This window comes from Hydra vulgaris, chromosome 01 (genome assembly GCF_038396675.1).
Source record: "Hydra vulgaris chromosome 01, alternate assembly HydraT2T_AEP".
NCBI classification, from domain to species: domain Eukaryota; kingdom Metazoa; phylum Cnidaria; class Hydrozoa; order Anthoathecata; family Hydridae; genus Hydra; species Hydra vulgaris.
The window spans coordinates 19,277,644-19,297,770 of NC_088920.1; the positions used below are offsets into that span (position 1 = coordinate 19,277,644).

General features: G+C 28.2%; 2 protein-coding genes across 3 annotated transcripts in view; one reads left to right on the forward strand and one right to left on the reverse strand.

Annotated features, from left to right (window-relative positions):
- Positions 1 to 2,711: 2,711 nt before the first annotated feature.
- The window catches only part of LOC105848224 (somatostatin receptor type 5), a 33,970-nt gene continuing 16,554 nt past the window's right edge, over positions 2,712 to 20,127 (reverse strand). For both annotated transcript variants that reach the window (XM_065787579.1, XM_065787580.1), the window contains one exon: positions 2,712 to 3,423. In XM_065787579.1, the coding sequence (XP_065643651.1) occupies positions 3,114 to 3,423 (310 nt within the window). In that variant the 3' untranslated portion in view covers positions 2,712 to 3,113. The remainder of the gene's footprint in view (positions 3,424 to 20,127) is intronic.
- Positions 13,001 to 15,402, forward strand: LOC136074809 (uncharacterized). The gene is made up of 2 exons (XM_065787086.1): positions 13,001 to 13,416; positions 13,641 to 15,402. The coding sequence occupies exons 1-2, from the start codon at positions 13,290 to 13,292 to the stop codon at positions 14,216 to 14,218; spliced, it is 705 nt and encodes a 234-aa protein (XP_065643158.1). The 5' UTR covers positions 13,001 to 13,289; the 3' UTR covers positions 14,219 to 15,402.

Consider the following 20,127-nt stretch of genomic DNA (forward strand, 5'->3'; position numbering starts at 1 on the left):
GTATAAATGTGCAATACTTAAACAATGATGAAATTGTCGTGATCAATCTTGGCACTATCAATACGAAGGGAAAACAAAAGGCGGAATACACTAAAAAAATTATTGAGAAGTGTTTAGATAAGTTTGGAATCAATAAAATTAATATTTTAGGCCTCAGTGTTGACAAAGCAGCAGTGAGTAACACATATTTTGAAATTCATCTATAATTTTTTTAAATGAAGAAAATTGTAAATTAAATTGATATTAAAATTAATATTTGAATAAAAACTAAACTTATTATTCACTAAATTTTCAGTTAACTATTGAAATCATAAATAATATATTTACGTGAATATAAAGTTGGTGCGCGACTTCGCCATCAGCGCCATTGGGGAAATCGAAGATGACGAAGGCGATCTTTCAGTTGAAACAGATGAGTTTGACGAAGATGGTCTAAATAAACCAGACAATGCGGCAGCAGTCTTGGCAAGTGAAATTGCCGGTAGTATGAACATTATTCATCTTCAAAGATGTGCTGTCCACACTTTACATCTAGCCGTGAATGATGCATTGAAAATGCCCACAATAAAAAAATTCCTCAGCAATGCAAGAGAAGTTGTCAAAACTGCAAGAAACTATAAATGGATTTTGCAAGAAACTATAAATGGATTATAAATGGACTTCTTTAAAGACCAAGCTCCACATCTCGTTCCAATACTAGATCAGGCTACCCGTTGGTCTAGCCAGTTCAATATGATCGAGAGGCTAATTCAGGTAAGTTATAATTTATAATTACAAACTGATTCAACTGGCTAATAAAAATAAGAATGATGAACTCGACAAAATTAAAAACGCAGTAGCGCGCAACTCTTTTTCAGTTCATGTTGCCAACTCTAGTTCAGAAAACAAAGAGAATGCTTCACCAGTCGTAAAGCGGCGACCAAATTTATTTTTGCTGTGTGAACAGGAGATTGAAAAGCATCGTTCAAAAGAACAAATGCAGGTTCAACTAGACATAATTGAAACGGAGTTTCGACAAGCTCTAAAAACAATTCCGGAAATTCGATCAATGTTTAAAGATAGCTCCGCCAACCTTAAACGAATTTTTAAACTTAACCAATTAAGTTCCCTGAGGTTTTACGGGATGCTTGCTGAGTCACATTGTCGCTACCCATATACCAAGTCAGTGTTGAGCGACTGTTTTCAGTTTTAAAGCACATGACACCAGATCATCGTAGTCGATTTCCATCTGAGTTAATTGACGATATTCTTTTTTTTACGAACAAACGAGTTTTTTATTTGAATATTTTTTGACAATGTAGATATTGTAAAATTTTGTTCTTGTAACTTTATAATTTAGAGTGTAATTAATGTAAATAAACATTTAAATCTTTTTATAATTTTATGATCATATGTTTTCAAATAAACTGAGAAATTGAGAATTCTGTGCATGCAACAATACAAAATAAGTAAAAGTTACCTTTGGAGTTATATTGTTCTTATTCATTGTTATCCAGCAAAAGCGGGACAAATCGACTTTTAGATATATATACATATATACATATACATACATATATATATATATATATATATATATATATATATATATATATATATATATATATATATATATATATATATATGTATATATATATATATATATATATATATATATATATATTTATATATATATATATATAAATTGCTGACCTCGTTTCTATGTTTAATGGTAGGACCTTTGTATTAATTTTTTTGCCGACCTGATGCTGACCTCTAAAAGATTGAGGTCAGCAAATTATTGCTGACCTCATTTTTCCTAATTCCGAGGGTTGATATATCTACTATAGCATATTTATATAAGCATGTGCTCAATTTTTTTGCTTATCTAAATCACTATGTAATGGATATGGATTATGACGCCCAGGTCATGACGGCATACACAATTTACACTATATTTTACACTTAAATTATATTTATTTAAAGGTAAAAGCTCAACAGAAACCTGTTTGAGTAAGATGAGTAGCCTATGGAGGAGTATTGCCGCTACAACCATTACCAATAACTGGACATTCCAAAGAACAACAACTTTTATTTCAACGATGAGAGTTGTTAAAATGTATAAATACTTTTGAATATTCTAATTTTATATCATCCTAATTTTTAAAATATTTAATTTTTTCCATAGAAAAAAAACTCTTGTTATATTGTTTTACAGTTCAAGGAAAATATTATTGAAACAAGAAGATAAACTCTTGTTTTAAGCAAAAATGTCTTGTTTTAAGCAAAAACTTGTTTTAACTCTTGTTTTAAGCAAAAAACTCTTGTTTTAAGCAAAAATAAGAAATAAGTTATTAATAAAAATAAATCTTAAAAGAAGAAAAAAATCTTTATTTGAGTAAAAATATTCTTTAAACAAAAAAAATCTTATTTTAAGAATAAAAATTCTTGAAACAGGAAAAAAAATTCTTGTTTTAAGAATAAAAATTCTTGAAACAAGAAAAAAAAATATTTAAGAATAAAAATTCTTGAAACAAGAAAAATATTCTTACGTGGCGGACAACTCTTTTATTTCTTGTTTTAAGACTTTTTTTGCTTAAAACAAGAATCACGGATTTTGCTGTGTAGATGTTTCTTATGTACCTTTTATATAGAATTTCTTACATACCTTTTATATTATTAATAGTATTTATATGAAACGGGCTAGTGAAAAAAAATTAAATAAAAATACAAAAAAATTGACTTTAAATATATTAAAATAAAATATAGAAATAAAGTAATCAAACTATATATATTATCAAGCTAAAGAAAAATAACTAAATAAAACTTACAAAAAATTGACTTTAAATATATTAAGATAAATTAAAGAAATAAATTAATCAAACTATAACTTTTTTCCTGATTTTTAGTTTTCTTTGCTTTATATAAAGATTTAATGATCAATACATATAAATGATCAATACATACATTCTCAGACGTGAATAACTATGCTGTTTTCGTACGTCCTCTTCCTATATATTTAACTGACTCAACGTACAAGAAATGAGAAATAAGTTAGCTAATAAAAATACGCTATAAAAATCGTGCGTTAATTATCGGCTATAATGGGCACTGATGGCTATAATGTGCACTGACGGCTATAAAGTACACTGACTGCTTTTGCTTTTAATTGAGTGATACTTGTTCATTCCACCAAAGTCGGTTTCGTTTGAAATAATTGTTAACGTTACTCTTCTGGTTTCGTCTGAATAAAGAGAATTACTTTTTCTTGGATCAAAATGCGACATTTGACTTTCAAACACGCCGAAGGGAGTGTATTTACAACGTAACATCATTTGCACGCTTTTCCAAAAATTTCTATACATTTTGCCATAAATAAATACGTTGTAAATTCCATTACTAATTTGTAGTAATCGAAGCCAATGATTTAAGTGGATTGTGTGAGCACTAAATAAATAATAGTAAAATATAGATATATAGAAGGTATATAAAAATATACAAAATATAAATATGTAAAAAAGACTTTTCTCGAATATCATCGAATCTCGAATCTTAAAAAAGTTTTTTTCCCTATTTCTAACTCCTAAACTATTTCTAAACATCAAAATTTTTAAAAATGATGTCACACTCATGAATGTATTCGGTTGAAGATTTATAGCAACTATCTATCATAAAGCCTTAATCTATAAATTGGTTTATAAATTTGGGATACTATCTATTATAAAACCTTAATTTATAAATTGATTTGAAATTGGAATTTTTATTACCGTTACAAAATACTTTATGTTGCGCTGACATTTTGAAGAAATCACGATACGTTTAATCTTTTTTTGTCCTATTCCTTTTTATAACCCAAGACACTCGACTTTTTTCCATGCTTTATATAAGGTTACTTTCTATATATATATGTTTGTGTGCCACAAAATTTGAAATCAATTTATGAAAGCTTTTTTCTCAACCAATTTTGCTGAAATTTTGCACACTTAATCATTTTCGATGACAATACAAGGAAATGGAAAAATTTGACCAAAAAAAGTTAATTAAGTTAACAAAAATTTAATTTGTATTTCCCCATACATTTTATTTATATGAATTTATATGATATGAATTGCGTATTACGTCACAAAAATCATTGATTTGCAAATTATTTGTAGTTTCGAAGACATTAAAGCGCAGCGATTCAAAACCTATTGTTTTTTCCATGCTTTATATAAGGTTACTTTCTATATATATATGTTTTTTACTTTCTATATATATATTTTACTTTCTATATATATATTTATATAATTTATATTATATATTTATATAAATATATATATATTTATATAAATGTATATATATATATATATATATATATATATATATATATATATATATATATATATATATATATATATATATATATATATATATATATATGTTTTTTACTTTATATATATATTTTTACTTTATATATATATTTACTTATATATTATATACTTATATTTTATATATATATTTACTTTATATATATATTTTACTTTATATATATATTTATTTATATATATACCTTCTGTTATATAAGATTTTAGGTAAGAAATAACAACAATATCAACATTCACTTGACAAACAAAGTGCTCTCGGATCGCACTATAAAATGTAAGGTCCAAAATGATAGATCGTTAGATAGATCTATCTTTTGCAAAAATTAATTGTAAAAATTTTTTGTATGAAATTTTCCCTTCTACAAAAGATTTAAATTATTACTGTTAATTTAATAAATTTTATAAAAATATAATAGTAATTTTTCCTTCTACAAAAATTTTAAAATTTTAAAAGAACACTGAATTAATAAAAAAAAAATTTAAAAACGTAACAGTAATTTTTCCTTCTACAAAAGATAACAAAAAAAGAATTTCTAGGCCCAATAGAATTCTGCTTGCATAAAGCATGGACTTGAAAAAAGAATTTTTTTTTGATTTACTGTTTTTTAATTACATTGAATGGTGTGGGTCATTTGCGTTTTTAAATATTATAAAATAAAATTTTTATGAAATTAGTTTGATATGGAACTTTTCGAATCGAATCTCGAATCGCTTTTCTAATTCGATTCAATTTAAAATTTTTGTCTAATAGTACAAAAATTATTAGTGCACTTTTAACTTTGTTTTGATAAATTTTATCTATCTTGACTACCGTCGTTTCATATTTCTTTATTATGCTAAAGGTTTGCTTTTTATATATCAGATGTTTTGTCATGCGATGCGTAATTTTTTGAGATATTTTACTCGTCGAGATAGTGCATATGTTCAACTAGCCTCGCTCTAACCTAGTAACCGTATAAGTTGAGCCAAAAGAAGTTTACAAGAAAATGGTTTTAAAAAAGAAAAATTATTTGGAAATTGCTTGTTAGAAAATTACGAGCAAAGGTTGAACTTTAAATTATAAACAACAATATCAATAAGATGTTTGTTTACTTTTTATTTTATTTTTGTTTAAAACTAGTTTTTTTTCAACTTATTGGTTTTTATATTTTGGTTTAATCAATGGAGCATTGTATTAAAATTTCATAGTAAATTTTTTTATATACAAAATATCTAGAAGAAATTCTTAAGGACCAAAGTACTGAAATAAACTGAAAAGTACAAAATAAACTGAAAGCACAATATGATGCTACCATATAGTTGAACATTTTATTAGATTTATTAGTTACATTCGCCTCAAAATTTAGTAAACTTAAATTAAACCTTTCTTTTTTCTTAACTTGAAACTAAAAAAATGTTTTTTTTTGAACTCCAAAAAATATTGATGATCTTATAGAGGCCTATAATAGTCAAAATAACCCTAAAAAAATAGAGTTTACTAGAAACACGATTATTCATGAGTAAAAGCTCATTTTACTTTCAAACTTGGTATACTTGTGGGTGCTACCTGTATCTAGTGCGTGAGTTTTTTTTATTAAAAAATCTTGTTTTTACTAAAAGTTATGCTTCAAAACAGCTGTATTTTCGAAAAATCTGCTACTAGTCCTCAGATCGTATTTCCTTAACCACGACTTACAAGTAATAAATTTATTAAAAAAAAACTCTAGGGCACTAGCAGTACACTGGATGAATAAGCCCTGAAATTTTCAATTAGCTATCGCTATTAATTCAAAAGTTATGAGGTTTTTTGTGAGACAACTCTCTTGAAAAACGATGTGGTAGAAAATCAAAAAACAAGAAAAAAAGCTTGTTTTTGAAACTCAAATCCTTCTTTTAAATAAGTTTCTCCTCCCTCTTTATGTAAGTCTTTATGTAACCCTTCTTGATGGCTTTTAGTTTTTTTCTTTTTGCTTTTGTCTTATTAGATGTTTTAATAAGTAAATTTTCGATGCTGCGTTCATTTTTTCAGATATAATAATAAAACAGACACCGATCAGTATTCCATGTTTTTTTTAGACCTTCGAATAGCAATAGCATAATAATTCTTCGAGTGGCAATATCATAATAATTATGTATTTGAATTGATGAAGTTGAATGCAGCATTTTGCATACTTTCTATTGTGGAATTTCCATATGCAGAAAATAACTTATTAATAATATTTTTAAAGGCAATATTAGATATTGAGTGCATATTCATGCACCGTACAAATGTTTTAATCGATTAGTGCTCTTTACCAATTTCTCAAAATGCTATAACCAATCGATCATTAATTTCACTCGGCTTACAACCATACATTTTTTCAGAAGCACTTTTATTTTTACATATTCTACAAAAGTAAACAATTTTATAAGAAAACCCTTTTCTATCATCTAAATTATTAGATAATGTGACATTGGCTTCCCCACATTCTTCACACTTCTTTCCAACTGCTATCATTTCCATAAGTACTTTAAAATTTATAAATAAAAAATAATCATCATTACCAGAATGTTAAGCTGGTTTAATGGTTTATTTTTTTTGGGTGATATTTTCAATATTTACATTTTTTTTTATTTCCATTGATACCACATTTATTTTTTTTATTTTTTTTTAATTTTTATTTTTTTGTAATTCACCTCCCCAAGACCAAGAAGACCACTACAGATGAGGAGGCTACTTGTGATTATAATCCTCAAAACAAACTTAAAAAAAAATTATTCTACGAGAAAGAGCGTTAAATTTCACATCTAACTTGCAAAAAATCACTTTTTGAAAAAAATTTTGACTTGATTATGTAGGAACCACCTTAAACCTTTCTTTTTTCTATACTAAATACTTTAAAATTGATATTACTAAAGTCATATGGTTAAGCTTGCTCTCAAAGTTATGTCTTGTTCAGAGGCAATTTTACGGGAGGAGGGTGTGTGTGTGCCTCCCCCTACCCCTAATAAGGTGATTTTCAAGTTATAGTCGGTTTTTTTACGAATTGAATTGGCTATTGTATTTGACACAATTCATTTGAGTAAATTTTAGTTTTAAGTATTTTTTCTTTTTTTTTTAAAGGAATAGTCGTTACTTTTTAAGGATTAACCTCTCTCTCCCTCCCCCCCCCCTGGCCACGTTTTTTTTGTGGAACCGCCTCTGGTATTGCTTTATATCTTTTTACCACAAACTTAAAAAATTACGCTACCCTAGTATTAAAAAAAAAACCTAATTTAAAAAATTTGAAATTTAAACATTTTATAACCCACAATTAAGAGCAATTTGTTAAAATTATCATTGCAAATTATAAAGATGAACAGTTTGTAATTGATTTTTGAAAGAAAAAAATTTAATTTGAGAGTACCTTTATTATATGTTATCTTACTTTATGTTATTATATATGTAAGTCTTATCTTTAAATTAAAAATTAATCTCTCTTTATTTATTTTTTATTCTCTCTAGAGTTGTTAAAAATGCTTCTCGTGTTTTCTCAATTTTTGATATCTGTCCAATTTGAAAAAATTTAGTTTTCTGAAGAATTTAATTTTCGTGGCGTTTACGAAAATTAACGTCCATTAAATCAATATTTGATTCATTTTTAAAGGAAATTTTTCCTATAGGGGAGGTTGGGGCATAACCACATATGGAGGCATAACCGTTATTCAACATTTTCCTTTGAAAAATGTTACCTAATATGGCAAAAAGCATACCATACGTCGGTAAACCAGTTTCCTTCATTTCGATTATGTCAAAAAGAACACCTGTTGCGTTTCTGGGAAGTTGTACATAATAATGTCTATTTTGATAAAAATATTATATTAATCAATAATTAATAAGGATTAATCAATATTTAATTTTAGTGTTTTTCATCAAGTAAAAACCGTTTTTGACATCGGCATAACTTAATGAGCAACCTATGAAACAGCATTCTTTCTAAAATCTAGGCCGGGTGAATAAAAAAAAACACTAGCTTTTACTCAGTTATCGGTCAGTTTTACGTGAATAAAAACTTTAACAGTTTTACTCAAATTTTTATTCACGTAAAGTTAAGCAATTTACTCAGTCATTGCTCATTTTACATGAATAAAAACTTAAAAAAAATTCTTTAAGTTTTTGTTCACGTAAAGCTGACCAGTTACTGAGTAAAAGCAATTGCTTTTTTTTATTCATCCGGCCCACTGTCCTCTGGGGCAGAACCGCTTAGACGCACAGGAGGCACAACCGCGTACTTTTGATATTTGTCATCGTTAGATAATTATGAATGACAATAATCGCCATCGTCACACTTGAATGCTTCATGAAAAAACTTAAATAGAAATAGTATTGTTTTGAAATGTCGGAAATAAGATTAGTAGTAGTAGATGCTGTAGCCACCCGAAGACGACGAGTGTGTGTATTAGTAACACACTTAGACAGCCGTGTCAGTATTAATTTTATTTAAAAGGAGCCAATTGTCTAATTGTGCTTTAAAACTGTTTACTGATTTTGCATTGACTACATCTTTAGGTAGTTTATTCCATGGTTTTGTTATTCTGTTAGTAAAGAATGAGTGTCTTAAGTTACACTTTGTTTTTTTGCGTTCAAACCTGACACCGTTTCCTCTAGATAGTTGAAAATCATTAGGCTTGAAACCGTTTAAAAAGTCCACATTTTCAATCTTATTTAATAACTTATGTCTGGATCAAATCTCCACGAAGTCTGCGTTCACATAATGGGCTGAGGCCAAGAATCTCCAGTCTTTCCTCGTATTTCATTTTTGCCAGAGTCGGATTGAGTCTCGTAGCCCTGTGTTGAACTTTCTCAAGCAGTTCTATTTCTCCTTTAAGCTGAGGGGACCACACTGGAACCGCGAATTCAATTATTGGGCGAACAAACGTCACGTATAAGACTTTAAGAGTCTGCACATCCAGTTTCACAAATGTGTTTTTAATCATTTTCAGCATTTTATTTGCCTTCGAGCTGCAAGATACAATTTGCTGTCTCCATTTCATGTTTGCTGAGAATAATACGAATTTGGTGTCATTTTGCGGCCGTGGCGCAGTGGTTAGAGCGCTTGCTTTATAAGCAGGAGATCCAGGTTCGAAACGAGCTCTGGACAAAATTTTCGCGTCACGGTAAGGAAGGAGGCGTGAACTTCCTGGTTAAATGCACTTCCGCGGTGCTCTGTGACAAGACCGTTAGGACTTCTTGGGGCACCTAAAATAAAAATTGAAAAAAAAAATAAATAAATAAAAATAAAAAATACGCCTAGATCTTTTTGAATAGTAGTTTGTCCTAGGACAACATTATCTATAGAATAATCGTGTTTTGGATTTTTTTCTCTATTGAGTTCACATCGATCATTATTTTGGTGTCATCTGCATAGAGCTTGGCTACATTTTGTATTCTATCCGGCAGGTCATTTATGAACAAAACAAACAATATCGGGCCAATTACCGATCCCTGCGGAACTCCGCTGTAGATATCGCGCCAGCTCGAAACAGTATCACCGTTGACTACGCGTTGCTTTCTATCTTTTAAAAATTCCTCTAACCACTTTAGCAGCTTTCCTGTAATTCCATACGCTTTTAATTTTAAAACGAGTCTTTTGTGCGGCACTGTGTCGAAAGCTTTCGCAAGGTCTAAATAAACCACATCTACCGGACAATTCAGTGCGATATTTTCTGTTAAATAATCCACAGTTTCCATGAGATTTGTCGTGCATGATCTAGATTTAACAAATCCATGTTGACACTTCGATAAAAATTCATTGTTCGTAAAATGTGCCAAAAGTGAGTTTTTTATTATGCTCTCCAAAATTTTACACGGCACAGAAGTCAGTGACACTGGTCGATAATTATTCGCTTCTAGCTTACTGCCTTTGTTCTTAAAGATTGGGGTAATGTTCGCAAATTTCCATTGCTTAGGTAGTTCGCTCTTATCGATCGAAGACATAAATATCAATGTGATTGGGATTACTGGTCCTTCAGCGCACTTTTTAAAAACGATAGTACTCAATTGATCAACTCCACATGATTTCTCAATGGATAATTTGCTTAATCTTGTTACTACGTCACTGTAATTAATTGCACTCACGTCAAGATCTAAATATTTACCCCCACATCTTGATCCGAATTCTGGTAATACTTGGTCGCCCTCTCTAGAGTTTTGAAAATTTTTGTTTAAAATGTCAACAATCTCACTAGTCGTATTTGCAACATTTCCTTCGACATTTTTTATCGCTTTAATTGAGCTCTTTACATTTTGTTGATCGTTCACATATTTAAATAGTATCTTCTTGTTTCTAATCGATTTGTAGACCAGTTCGCGTTCGTATTTTTTTCTGGCTTTTCTCGTTTCAATTTTAACTGTTTTACACAATGCTTTGTATTTGTTTACCATATTTTTGTTTTTCCAATTTGTGCAACAGTTTAAATGTCTCATTCGTCTTTTGTTCTTCACAAGTTCTTTTAGTTCATTGTCAATCCAAAAAGTTCTTTTACGAGTCCTGTTTTTCGAGCTGTGACACGGTATATATTTTTGACAAGCTTCGTTAACATAAAAATGAGCGTGTCGTACATCTCCTGGACATTAATTGCATCAAAAATGTTTACCCAGTCTGTATTTGTAAAAAATTTGTTCATTCCTGCGAAGTCAGCTTTTTTTAAAATATATTTCCGATTGCTAGCTACGATTTTTGTCTCATGGTGATTGAGATTTCTTATTTTTTTATTTAATTTTTATAAATGAGTGATTAAAATTTAAAGCTAAGAGTATAAATCGATATCTTTTTATATATATTTATATATATATATATATATATATATATATATATATATATAGATAGATACATATTGTATATTTATATATTGGTATTATAATTTTTCTTTGATAGAGAAACAATTATTATTTTGTGCATACTGTTACCTAATATGGTTAGAAAATACAAACTTCTAACTAATCGACAATCCCGGGAAGAAAATTCAATGAAAGCAGCTATTGAATCAGTAATGAAGAAGGAAATAGTGTATAAGAAGGCATTGTTAACGTTTTGTATCCCAACAATGACACTGCAAGACAGAATAAAAAGACTTCAGCAAAGGAGTTTAGAACTTAGTAGTTGTGCAGAAAAAAAAATTTGGGAATTTAAATCAGTTTTTAACCTTAAACAAGAGCAAGAGTTAGCTAAACACCTAATTTTTCTAGAGAGTCACTTGTTTACAGTTACAATGAAAGATTTGAGAGAATTGGCATTTCAGCTAGCTGAAAACTTTAACAAAAAAACAGGAATGACAGGCTACCTGTGGGCAGAAAGCTTTCTAAAACACAATCCTGTTATTTCTTTGTGTATGCCAGAGGGAACTTCTGGAGCTAGAGCAATGGGATTTAACCGACCTGCTATTAATAAATTTTTTGAACTATTGACTAAGAGCATAGATGAAAATAACATAACTCCAAAAAATATATATATAATGTTGGCGAGACAGGAATTTCTTCAGCACCAAAAAATGTCTAAATTTATTGCTAAAAGGGGTAAAAAACAAGTTGGAACTCTAACATCAGCTGAACGATGGAAAATCATAACAATCGAAATGTGTATGAGTGCCTCTGTATAAACGTGCCCGCCCTGATTATTTCCCCCCGTGTTAGAGCTTCCAGGAATGTTAATATTATCGAAAAAGCTCTTCCGGGTACTATTGCATCATATCACCCTAGTGTTTGGATGCAAACAGATATATTTTTTGAAGTGGTTTGACCAATTTATGTCCTTTGTAATGCCATCCAAAAAAAGACCTGTACTGCTATTATTAGATGGTCATGCAACACATACAAAAAATATGGAGTTCATAATGAAAGCACGTGAAAATTATGTTATTAAATTACTGTTATTTGCTTTCCACCACATTGTTCATACCGTCTGCAGCCACTAGATGTCTCCTTCATGGCACCATTTAGTAGCAACTATTCAAACGAAGTTCGTATTTGGCTGCGTACACATTATCCTAGAGTTGTGACCGAATATCAAATTCCAGAACTATTTGGAATAGCTTATATGAAAGGTGCAAACATGTTGACAGCTGTAAATGGTTTTAGGAAGACTGGAATAAGTCCACTTAATCCTGAAGTTTTTGATGATTGGATGTTTGAGCCTTCAGAAACAACCAACAGGTCATTTCCTGAGATGGATTCTGCAACACCAAATTTCATATTTCATTAATCTAAACCTTACGGGGGCTGTTATGACCCCGCTTCCCTATATATATATTTATATATATATATATATATATATATATATATATATATATATATATATATATATATATATATATATATATATATATATATATATATATATATATATATATATATATATATATATATATATATATATATATATATATATATATATATATATATATATATATATATATATATATATATGCACTGTGCACTCCTGAGACCGCCAGGGTAAATTTTGGTTTACTCTAAATTTTTTTGTTTATTTACTTATAATGGGTTAAATATAGTATTTTAAAATAATTTTTAAAATCCAAACTAACTTTTAAACATAGAAATTTTAGATTTAGTTAATTAAAATGTCTAAAATAAATTGCGTCATTTTATGATTGCATCATCAATTCTATTTGGTACTAAATGTTGCATACCGATAAAAATAATTATTATTATGGTTAAAAGCGATCTTATTAAACATATTTTTTGTCAAAATGGCCGACGAAAAATGTCTAATTATTGCATGTTGATTTATTTCCTTTGGAAAAGGATCACATCAACTTATTAAAGCAACCCCCACAGTACAACTTCATACTCAAAATTTGATTTGGAGAGAATATGATGTAGAAAAAGAGTGTTGTTTAAAAAACATTTGTTATTCTTGCAAAACAAATTTATATGTATTAAACAGGGGTGAAACATCAAAATTAAATGATTGGATTAAGAAAAAATCTCGAATGAACAGACAAAAACTCAGAAGATCATCTGATATTAGTGAAATATCTGAACAGATCACAACAAATAATCAAGATATCGTTGATAAAATTGTTAAAAAGATATGTCCTTCTTGCTTTTCTACAATAGGTATGATTTCCTTAAACAAATTAAAAATATTGTATAACTTATATAATATTTTATTTAATAAACTATTTCTTCAATTATTAAAAAAATATATTTTAATTTAGCATAGAGTCTATGCTAGTCAATACATAGTCTATGATAGACTTATTAAATATTAATGTATTATTTTTATATGTTTTACAAATATAATAATATCAGAGTTTTTCCTACTTTAAATTTCTATTTAGGCAAAGGAATTTCTCACTTTTGCTGTAAAAGTGAAGCTGTAAAAAACCTAATAATGTTGGCTGAAGGTCTTGGAAATGTATCCAGTGAGCAAGTTGCTTCTGGGATTCTCAAAATAAAAATGAAAAGAGACTATATTAAATCTGGAGACAAGTTTCCTTTAAAAACCTTTGGAAACAATCTTCTTGTTGTTGTTGGCACACCTGATAATAAATGCAGCAGAGCATCCGTTAAAAAGTTATTTCTAGAAACTATAATGGAAATCTCTAATTCTCTAAACCTGAGTAAAAGAAAGACTAACCTACTTTGTAAACATATGCGACAAAATTTAGGGAAGAAAATGTTAGAACCTAATATATCAACTCAGATAGAGGAGCTGCATAAAATATTTTCAAATTTTTATGATGTCAAAACTGAATCATTCATTTCAGGGGATGAAGAGATAAGTCGGAGTTTTGTATTTGTAAAAGATACTTCTGATTTAATTCTTCATATGATTAATGAAAGAAGTTTGAATCCTTATAGCACTATTGCTAGGATTTCCATTGATGGTGACAGGGTTTTCTTAAATGCGTTTTGAATGTTTTTGACCCACTATGTAAACATACAACTTCAGAAAGTTGATGATTGTGGTGTAAAAAATTGGTTTTGGCTTTAGTTGAAGAAGTTTCAGAGCATAGTGGTAATCTTAGCAAACTATTGAAACCACTAGCTCTGAGTGATGTAAAATATTCAATAGCATTTGATCTAAAATGTGGTAACTCTTTATTTGGTTTAAGCAGTCACAGCGGCAAGTATGCATGTTTCTGGTGTGAAGGGGAAAGTACTCTTGAGAGCGGAAAAAAAAGAACCTTAGGTTCAATTAATATCAACTACAACAAGTTCATTAAAGAAGGATGCAATAAAAATCACATGAAGGAATTTAAAAACTATATTTCTCCTGGAGTTGTGTGTCTTGATGAACCTCTAGAAACTTTAGTAAAACATCTCATTCCTCCACCAGAATTACACATTCTTATTGGTATTACTTCTATGTTTGTAAAAATATTAATTACCTTGTGGCCTGATATTGATTGGTGGCTTAAGTCGAACTATTCTATCTTTAGAGTTTACCACGGAACTGGTTTGGATGGTAATAATTCACAGAGGCTTTTAGATAAATTAGATAATTTAGAAGTTAACCTTCTAAGTGCAGCCTCTATATTACCAAATATGATATTTCTCCAACCTGTAGTTAGCTGTATTAGAAAGTTTTCAATTATTAAAACAAATGGTTTTAGCATGTTTATTGGAGAATCTATTGCTGAATCAGTTTTAGATTTTAAAAAAGCTTTCGAAAATCTGCAGCTTCATCTTCTGGAAAAGTTTAAGTACCAATTAAATATTAGCTGGAAAGTTCATATTTTAGTATGTCATCTTGTTCCTTTTCTTTAGCATAGTCAGTTTGGGCTTGGTGTAAATGCCGAACAGGCAGGAGAAAGTGCTCACCACTATCAAGTATTGAAGCAATAAAAGCGTCGTTTGGAACACTATGATTATTCAAAACAGCTTAAGAAAAGTGTGATTGAGTTTGGTATAAAGAGTTTCAAGTAGTCCTTTTCTCTCATTTTTTAAAATTTTTAATTATTGTGAACTTTGAAATGATTGAATTATTTTATAAGGAATTTCAATATTTCATGTTAAACTGCTACATTTATTGCATTGATGTTATATTGTTAATCTGGAATTTATTTTAATTTTATCATAAAAGATCTAATTTTTTTCATTTTAAAGTTGTATTTTTTTTAACAAAAATTGTTTTAAAAGTGTAATACCCCTATAAATTTTGAAAAAAATCCCCGCCCTCCTCATATTATTCCCTCCCCCTCCATATGTTATTTTAGGTAAAAACTGTTTTTGCAATAAAAATATGTTTAAAAGTTAGTTTAGATTTTAAAAATTATTTAAAATACCTAAACCCAATAAAAATATTTAGAGTAAATCAAAATTTACCCTGGCGGTCTCAGGAGAGCACAGTGCACTAATAGCTGAAGAATTAAACAGTTTCTTCATTAACATTAGCTCTAATTTAGCACAAAGTATTCCTTTAACTTCTTCAACATATGATTTTTATCAAACAAATTCTAATAAAAAAAAATGAGTCAAAGCGAATAAAAATACGTGAGATGCGGACTGCATTACTAACCTTAAAAAGTAACAAAAGTTTAGGATCGGATAAAGTTAGCGTTAATATATTAAAATTAGTCTATGATTAATTGAACCATCTTTGTTTCGTATCTTTAATCAGTCACTTAAATCAGGTAAAGTTCTGGATAATTTAAAAATTGCTAGAGTAACTCTAGTATTTAAGTCTTGAGATAAGTCAGAGCCTTCTAATTACAGGCCTATATCTGTTTTATCTTGTTTCTCGAAATTGCTTGAACGTATAATGTACAATAGGCTGTATAATCATTTAACTGATAACAACATGTTATACAGTAAGCAATTTGGTTTCAAAAAACAACATTCAACAGATCACGCAATAGTAGAGTTAGTTAACCACTTATCTAATGCTTTTACAGAAGACTGTTTTACGTTAGGAGTTTTCATTGATCTGTCGAAAAGCTTTTGATACGGTATATCATTCCATCCTAATAAAAAAAACTGGAATATTACGGAATAAAGGAGACAAACTTACTCTGGTTTGAAAATTACCTTTCAAACAAAAAACAATATGTACAATTTGAAAATTTAGAAACGACCAAAAAACTGTAAATTGCGGAGTCCCACAGGGTTCTATACTTGGACCCTTACTTTTTTTACTATACATAAATGATTTGTCTTCAACATCAAACCTAATAAATTTTATTTTATTCGCAAATGACTCGAATCTATTTTATTCTAACAAAAATATTGAAACACTTTTCACAGTAGTAAATGAAGAATTAAATAAAGTAAATGAATGGTTTATATGCAACAAATTATCTTTGAATGTTCAAAAAACTAAATTTTCTCTTTTCCACAAACCAAGCAAAACAAAAGAAATACCACTTATTCTTCCCAATCTTTTGATGAATAAAACTAACATCAAAAGGCAAATATCTGTAAATTTTTTAGGTGTGAATTTTGATGAAAATCTATCTTGGAAAGTTCATTTAAATTCTATAGAAAAAAAAATCTCAAAAAACATTGGCATGATCTATAGAGTTAAGCCAAATTTAAATTTTAAGTCCTTAAAAAGTTTCTATTTTTCCTTTATACATAGTATAAACATACTAATCACACTAAGCTAAAAAAACTTTATAGCAGGCAAAAATATGCTGTTAGAATCATATTTGAAGCTGGTCGAGCGATTCCTTGTGAACCTCTTTTACATATAATTGGTGCCCTGAATATTTTCAAGCTTAATGTCCATCTTGTTCTATAACTCATGTATAAAACAAAATATGGACCCAAAATGTTTGAAACTTATTTTAAAGACATACACCCTAAATATGCTACAAGATTTTCCGCAAATAACTTTGTTATACCAAAATCTTATTCTAAACAAAATTCTAATTCAATTCAGAATCGCGGACCACTTTTGTGGAAAAGATTCCCAAACATTGTTTCCGGAAAAAAAAAGTCTCTACATCAGTTCAAAACTGATTCAAAACAGTTTTTATTAAACACAGATTTTGATTTATATTATTATAAGTCTTTCTTTTAAAAATAGATCAGATATATAATTTAAAAACTGAAAAACAAGGTAATTAATCCTTGTAGTCATTAAAAAAAGGTTAAAATTTTTTTTTGACAATAATCATTATCAAAAATCACATTTTCTCGCTTATTATTTTTTTTGTGTATATATATATATAAAGGTATTATATATTCACTTTTACTTTTACCCAATCTAGTTATGATATTATGTATTAAACGATATCTTGCTTTACTTTTTATATATTTTTTGTAAACATTTATTCAATTTTTCTTTTGTACTATATATTCTTGAAACAACTTTGTAAAAATTATAAATTGTAACACGGTGCTCGGCGATAAGCAAACCAATGGCTTCTTCTTGCTCCGGCCATTAACTTAATTGTAACTGTTATTATTTTTAAACGGCAAAATATAATATTAAACAAAAAAATAAACAACAAACTAAAATGAAAGAACAAACAAACATATCCATAAAAAAAAAAGTTGATAAAATACTTTAAGTTAGTGAGTGGTACTTGTTTTTTCTTTTTTCTTTTTATTATTATAACTATTTTAAAATTTAAATATTGTTGAAAGATTCTGTCAGTATGTAATCTAGTAACAATTGGTAGAAAAAATATCGAAAAAAGTAAGACTAAATGCAATATCAAAGTGCTTTTTAAAATTATATATATTAGCACGATATTTGTGCTTTCCACGTTCCCAGTGGGCACAGTGCGTTTTTAAAACGTTCTTTGGACGTTTTTATTAGGTTTAAACCTTATAAAAACGTCTAAAAAACGTTTTAAAAACGTACCGTGCCCACTGGGTTACTCGTTAGTTTTTCCAAACAAGAAATCTTCCAACTATTTATCTATTTAGTAATGTATAATTAACAACCTGTTTAGCGGTTTTTTAATGAAAAAAAACAACCTGTTTTCGGTTTCGAGAAAACTTAACAAAATACCGCCCCAAAGAAGGAAATTTTAAAGTTTTAGTCAGTTTTTTATTGAATATTGTTGGTTAGTCGGGTATTTGGCACATTTTAGTCGGGTGAATTTTAGTTTTAAGACCCTTTTTTTTTAAGAACCAGTCAGGGTTTTTTAGGGATTCAAACCCTACCCCCTCATTTTATTCGTAGAATCGCTTTTAAACTTGTGACAAGCCAATCGTTTTTGAACATGTAATATGCCAATCGTTTTTGGTCAATTAAAAAAAGTAAAGTTATTTAGAAAAAAGAAAACAAAAGAAAAACAACAACAAATTTTTGTTTGTTTTTAATATTTAAATTTAATAATTTTTAAATCTAAAGATCTACTTTCATACTTTTGTTGCTGTTTTGTAACTGATAATAATAGAAAAAATAGGCATAGTTTAACCTATTAAAAAACTGGGCATAGCCTGATTTAAATGCATCTTAAATAACCGTTTATTAAAGTATTCAGTACTCTAATAAACAGCTTTTACATTTGGCCAAAAATTACATAACCTTTAAAATAGAAATCTAAATAGTGATATTATTATAGATAATACTATATTATTATTATTATTATTATTATTATTATTGTTATTATTATTATTATTATTATTATTATTATTATTATAAATAATAATATTTAATTGTTATTATTATTAATAATATTATATTATTATTATTATAAATTATAATGAACAATAATTTGTAAGTTTTCTTTATTACATTTTTGACATTCTCCTGTCATTTTTTTTTAAAAAACTACTTGCAAAAGTATTGGAAAAAGTACTTTTTTGTTTTAAATTTATTGATTACAAAGGTAATTAGTTAGCTTTTCTAAGCTAAACCACGTTGGTACAATGTCTGAACAACGTTAATATTTATTCAGTTTATAAAATATCAAGTCTTTGAAGTTTAAATCTATCAAGCCTGTTGTAGCTCATTTCCAAAGGTTTCCATGCAAAGATCTTATCTGCAAGAGCAGATCATGTAAAGAGCCTAACCATAGCTGTGCTTCTTGTCTTGTTATGGAATTGTGGAACAAAGCTAATTTGGATAATTCCTTATTTCTGGAGCCGCTGTTAGGTAATAAATAATGTAATTTTTAATTGTAAAGAAACAAGTAAATAAATCAACAAACAAACAAACAATTTGAATACTAACATAAATAAATAAAAAGTAACAAGTACGTTGGTAATTAATTAACTTCAAATAATTATTTTTTATAATATCACGGCATAAGATTCTGAAGCTTCGCACTAAGTGTTGTAAACTAATTTATCTGAGAGATTTAAACTGAAATTCCATCATAGATATATCAACCAAGATGAAGTAAGATTTTACTCAGAAGAGTTAAAAATTCTCCAATATGTCTGTGGGTACATTTGAGGAAACAATTCACTCAGATTAGCTTCAATCCCAGGAGACCAAGGCGGAATAAAAATGTATATTACTTTATAGTTAGATATAGAATTTGAAAAATCATTTAAAAACAGGATAATAAGAAGATAAGACTTTAAGATAATATGATATATATCTTAAATATGGATTTTATTTAAAATTATTTCCGTCTTCAACTATCCATATGAATATAAATAAATGAAGACGTAAATAATTTTAAACGAAACTGAGGTTTACTTTTGAATCTGATGCATCAGACTCAGAACCCATAGTTTTCACAGATAAAGACTCAAAAAAAGGTGTCATACATATATCTCTGCTTTCTATTTACTTTTGAAAATCAATTGAAATTGCAAGAATCTGTCCAAGTTTACAAGATTTTTTGTAATGAGGTTCTCACTATTCTGCAATAATAACAAAGCAGAGTATTGTTGCTTAGTAAAATATAGTAGAAA

What these genes read in the sequence shown, in the direction of transcription:
- LOC136074809 (XM_065787086.1), top strand. Translation starts at nt 13,290, where the DNA reads ATGAACAGACAAAAACTCAGAAGATCATCTGATATTAGTGAAATATCT. An exon ending in TTCTTGCTTTTCTACAATAG is followed by an intron (nt 13,417 to 13,640) that starts GTATGATTTCCT and finishes ATTTCTATTTAG; the next exon opens with GCAAAGGAATTTCTCACTTT.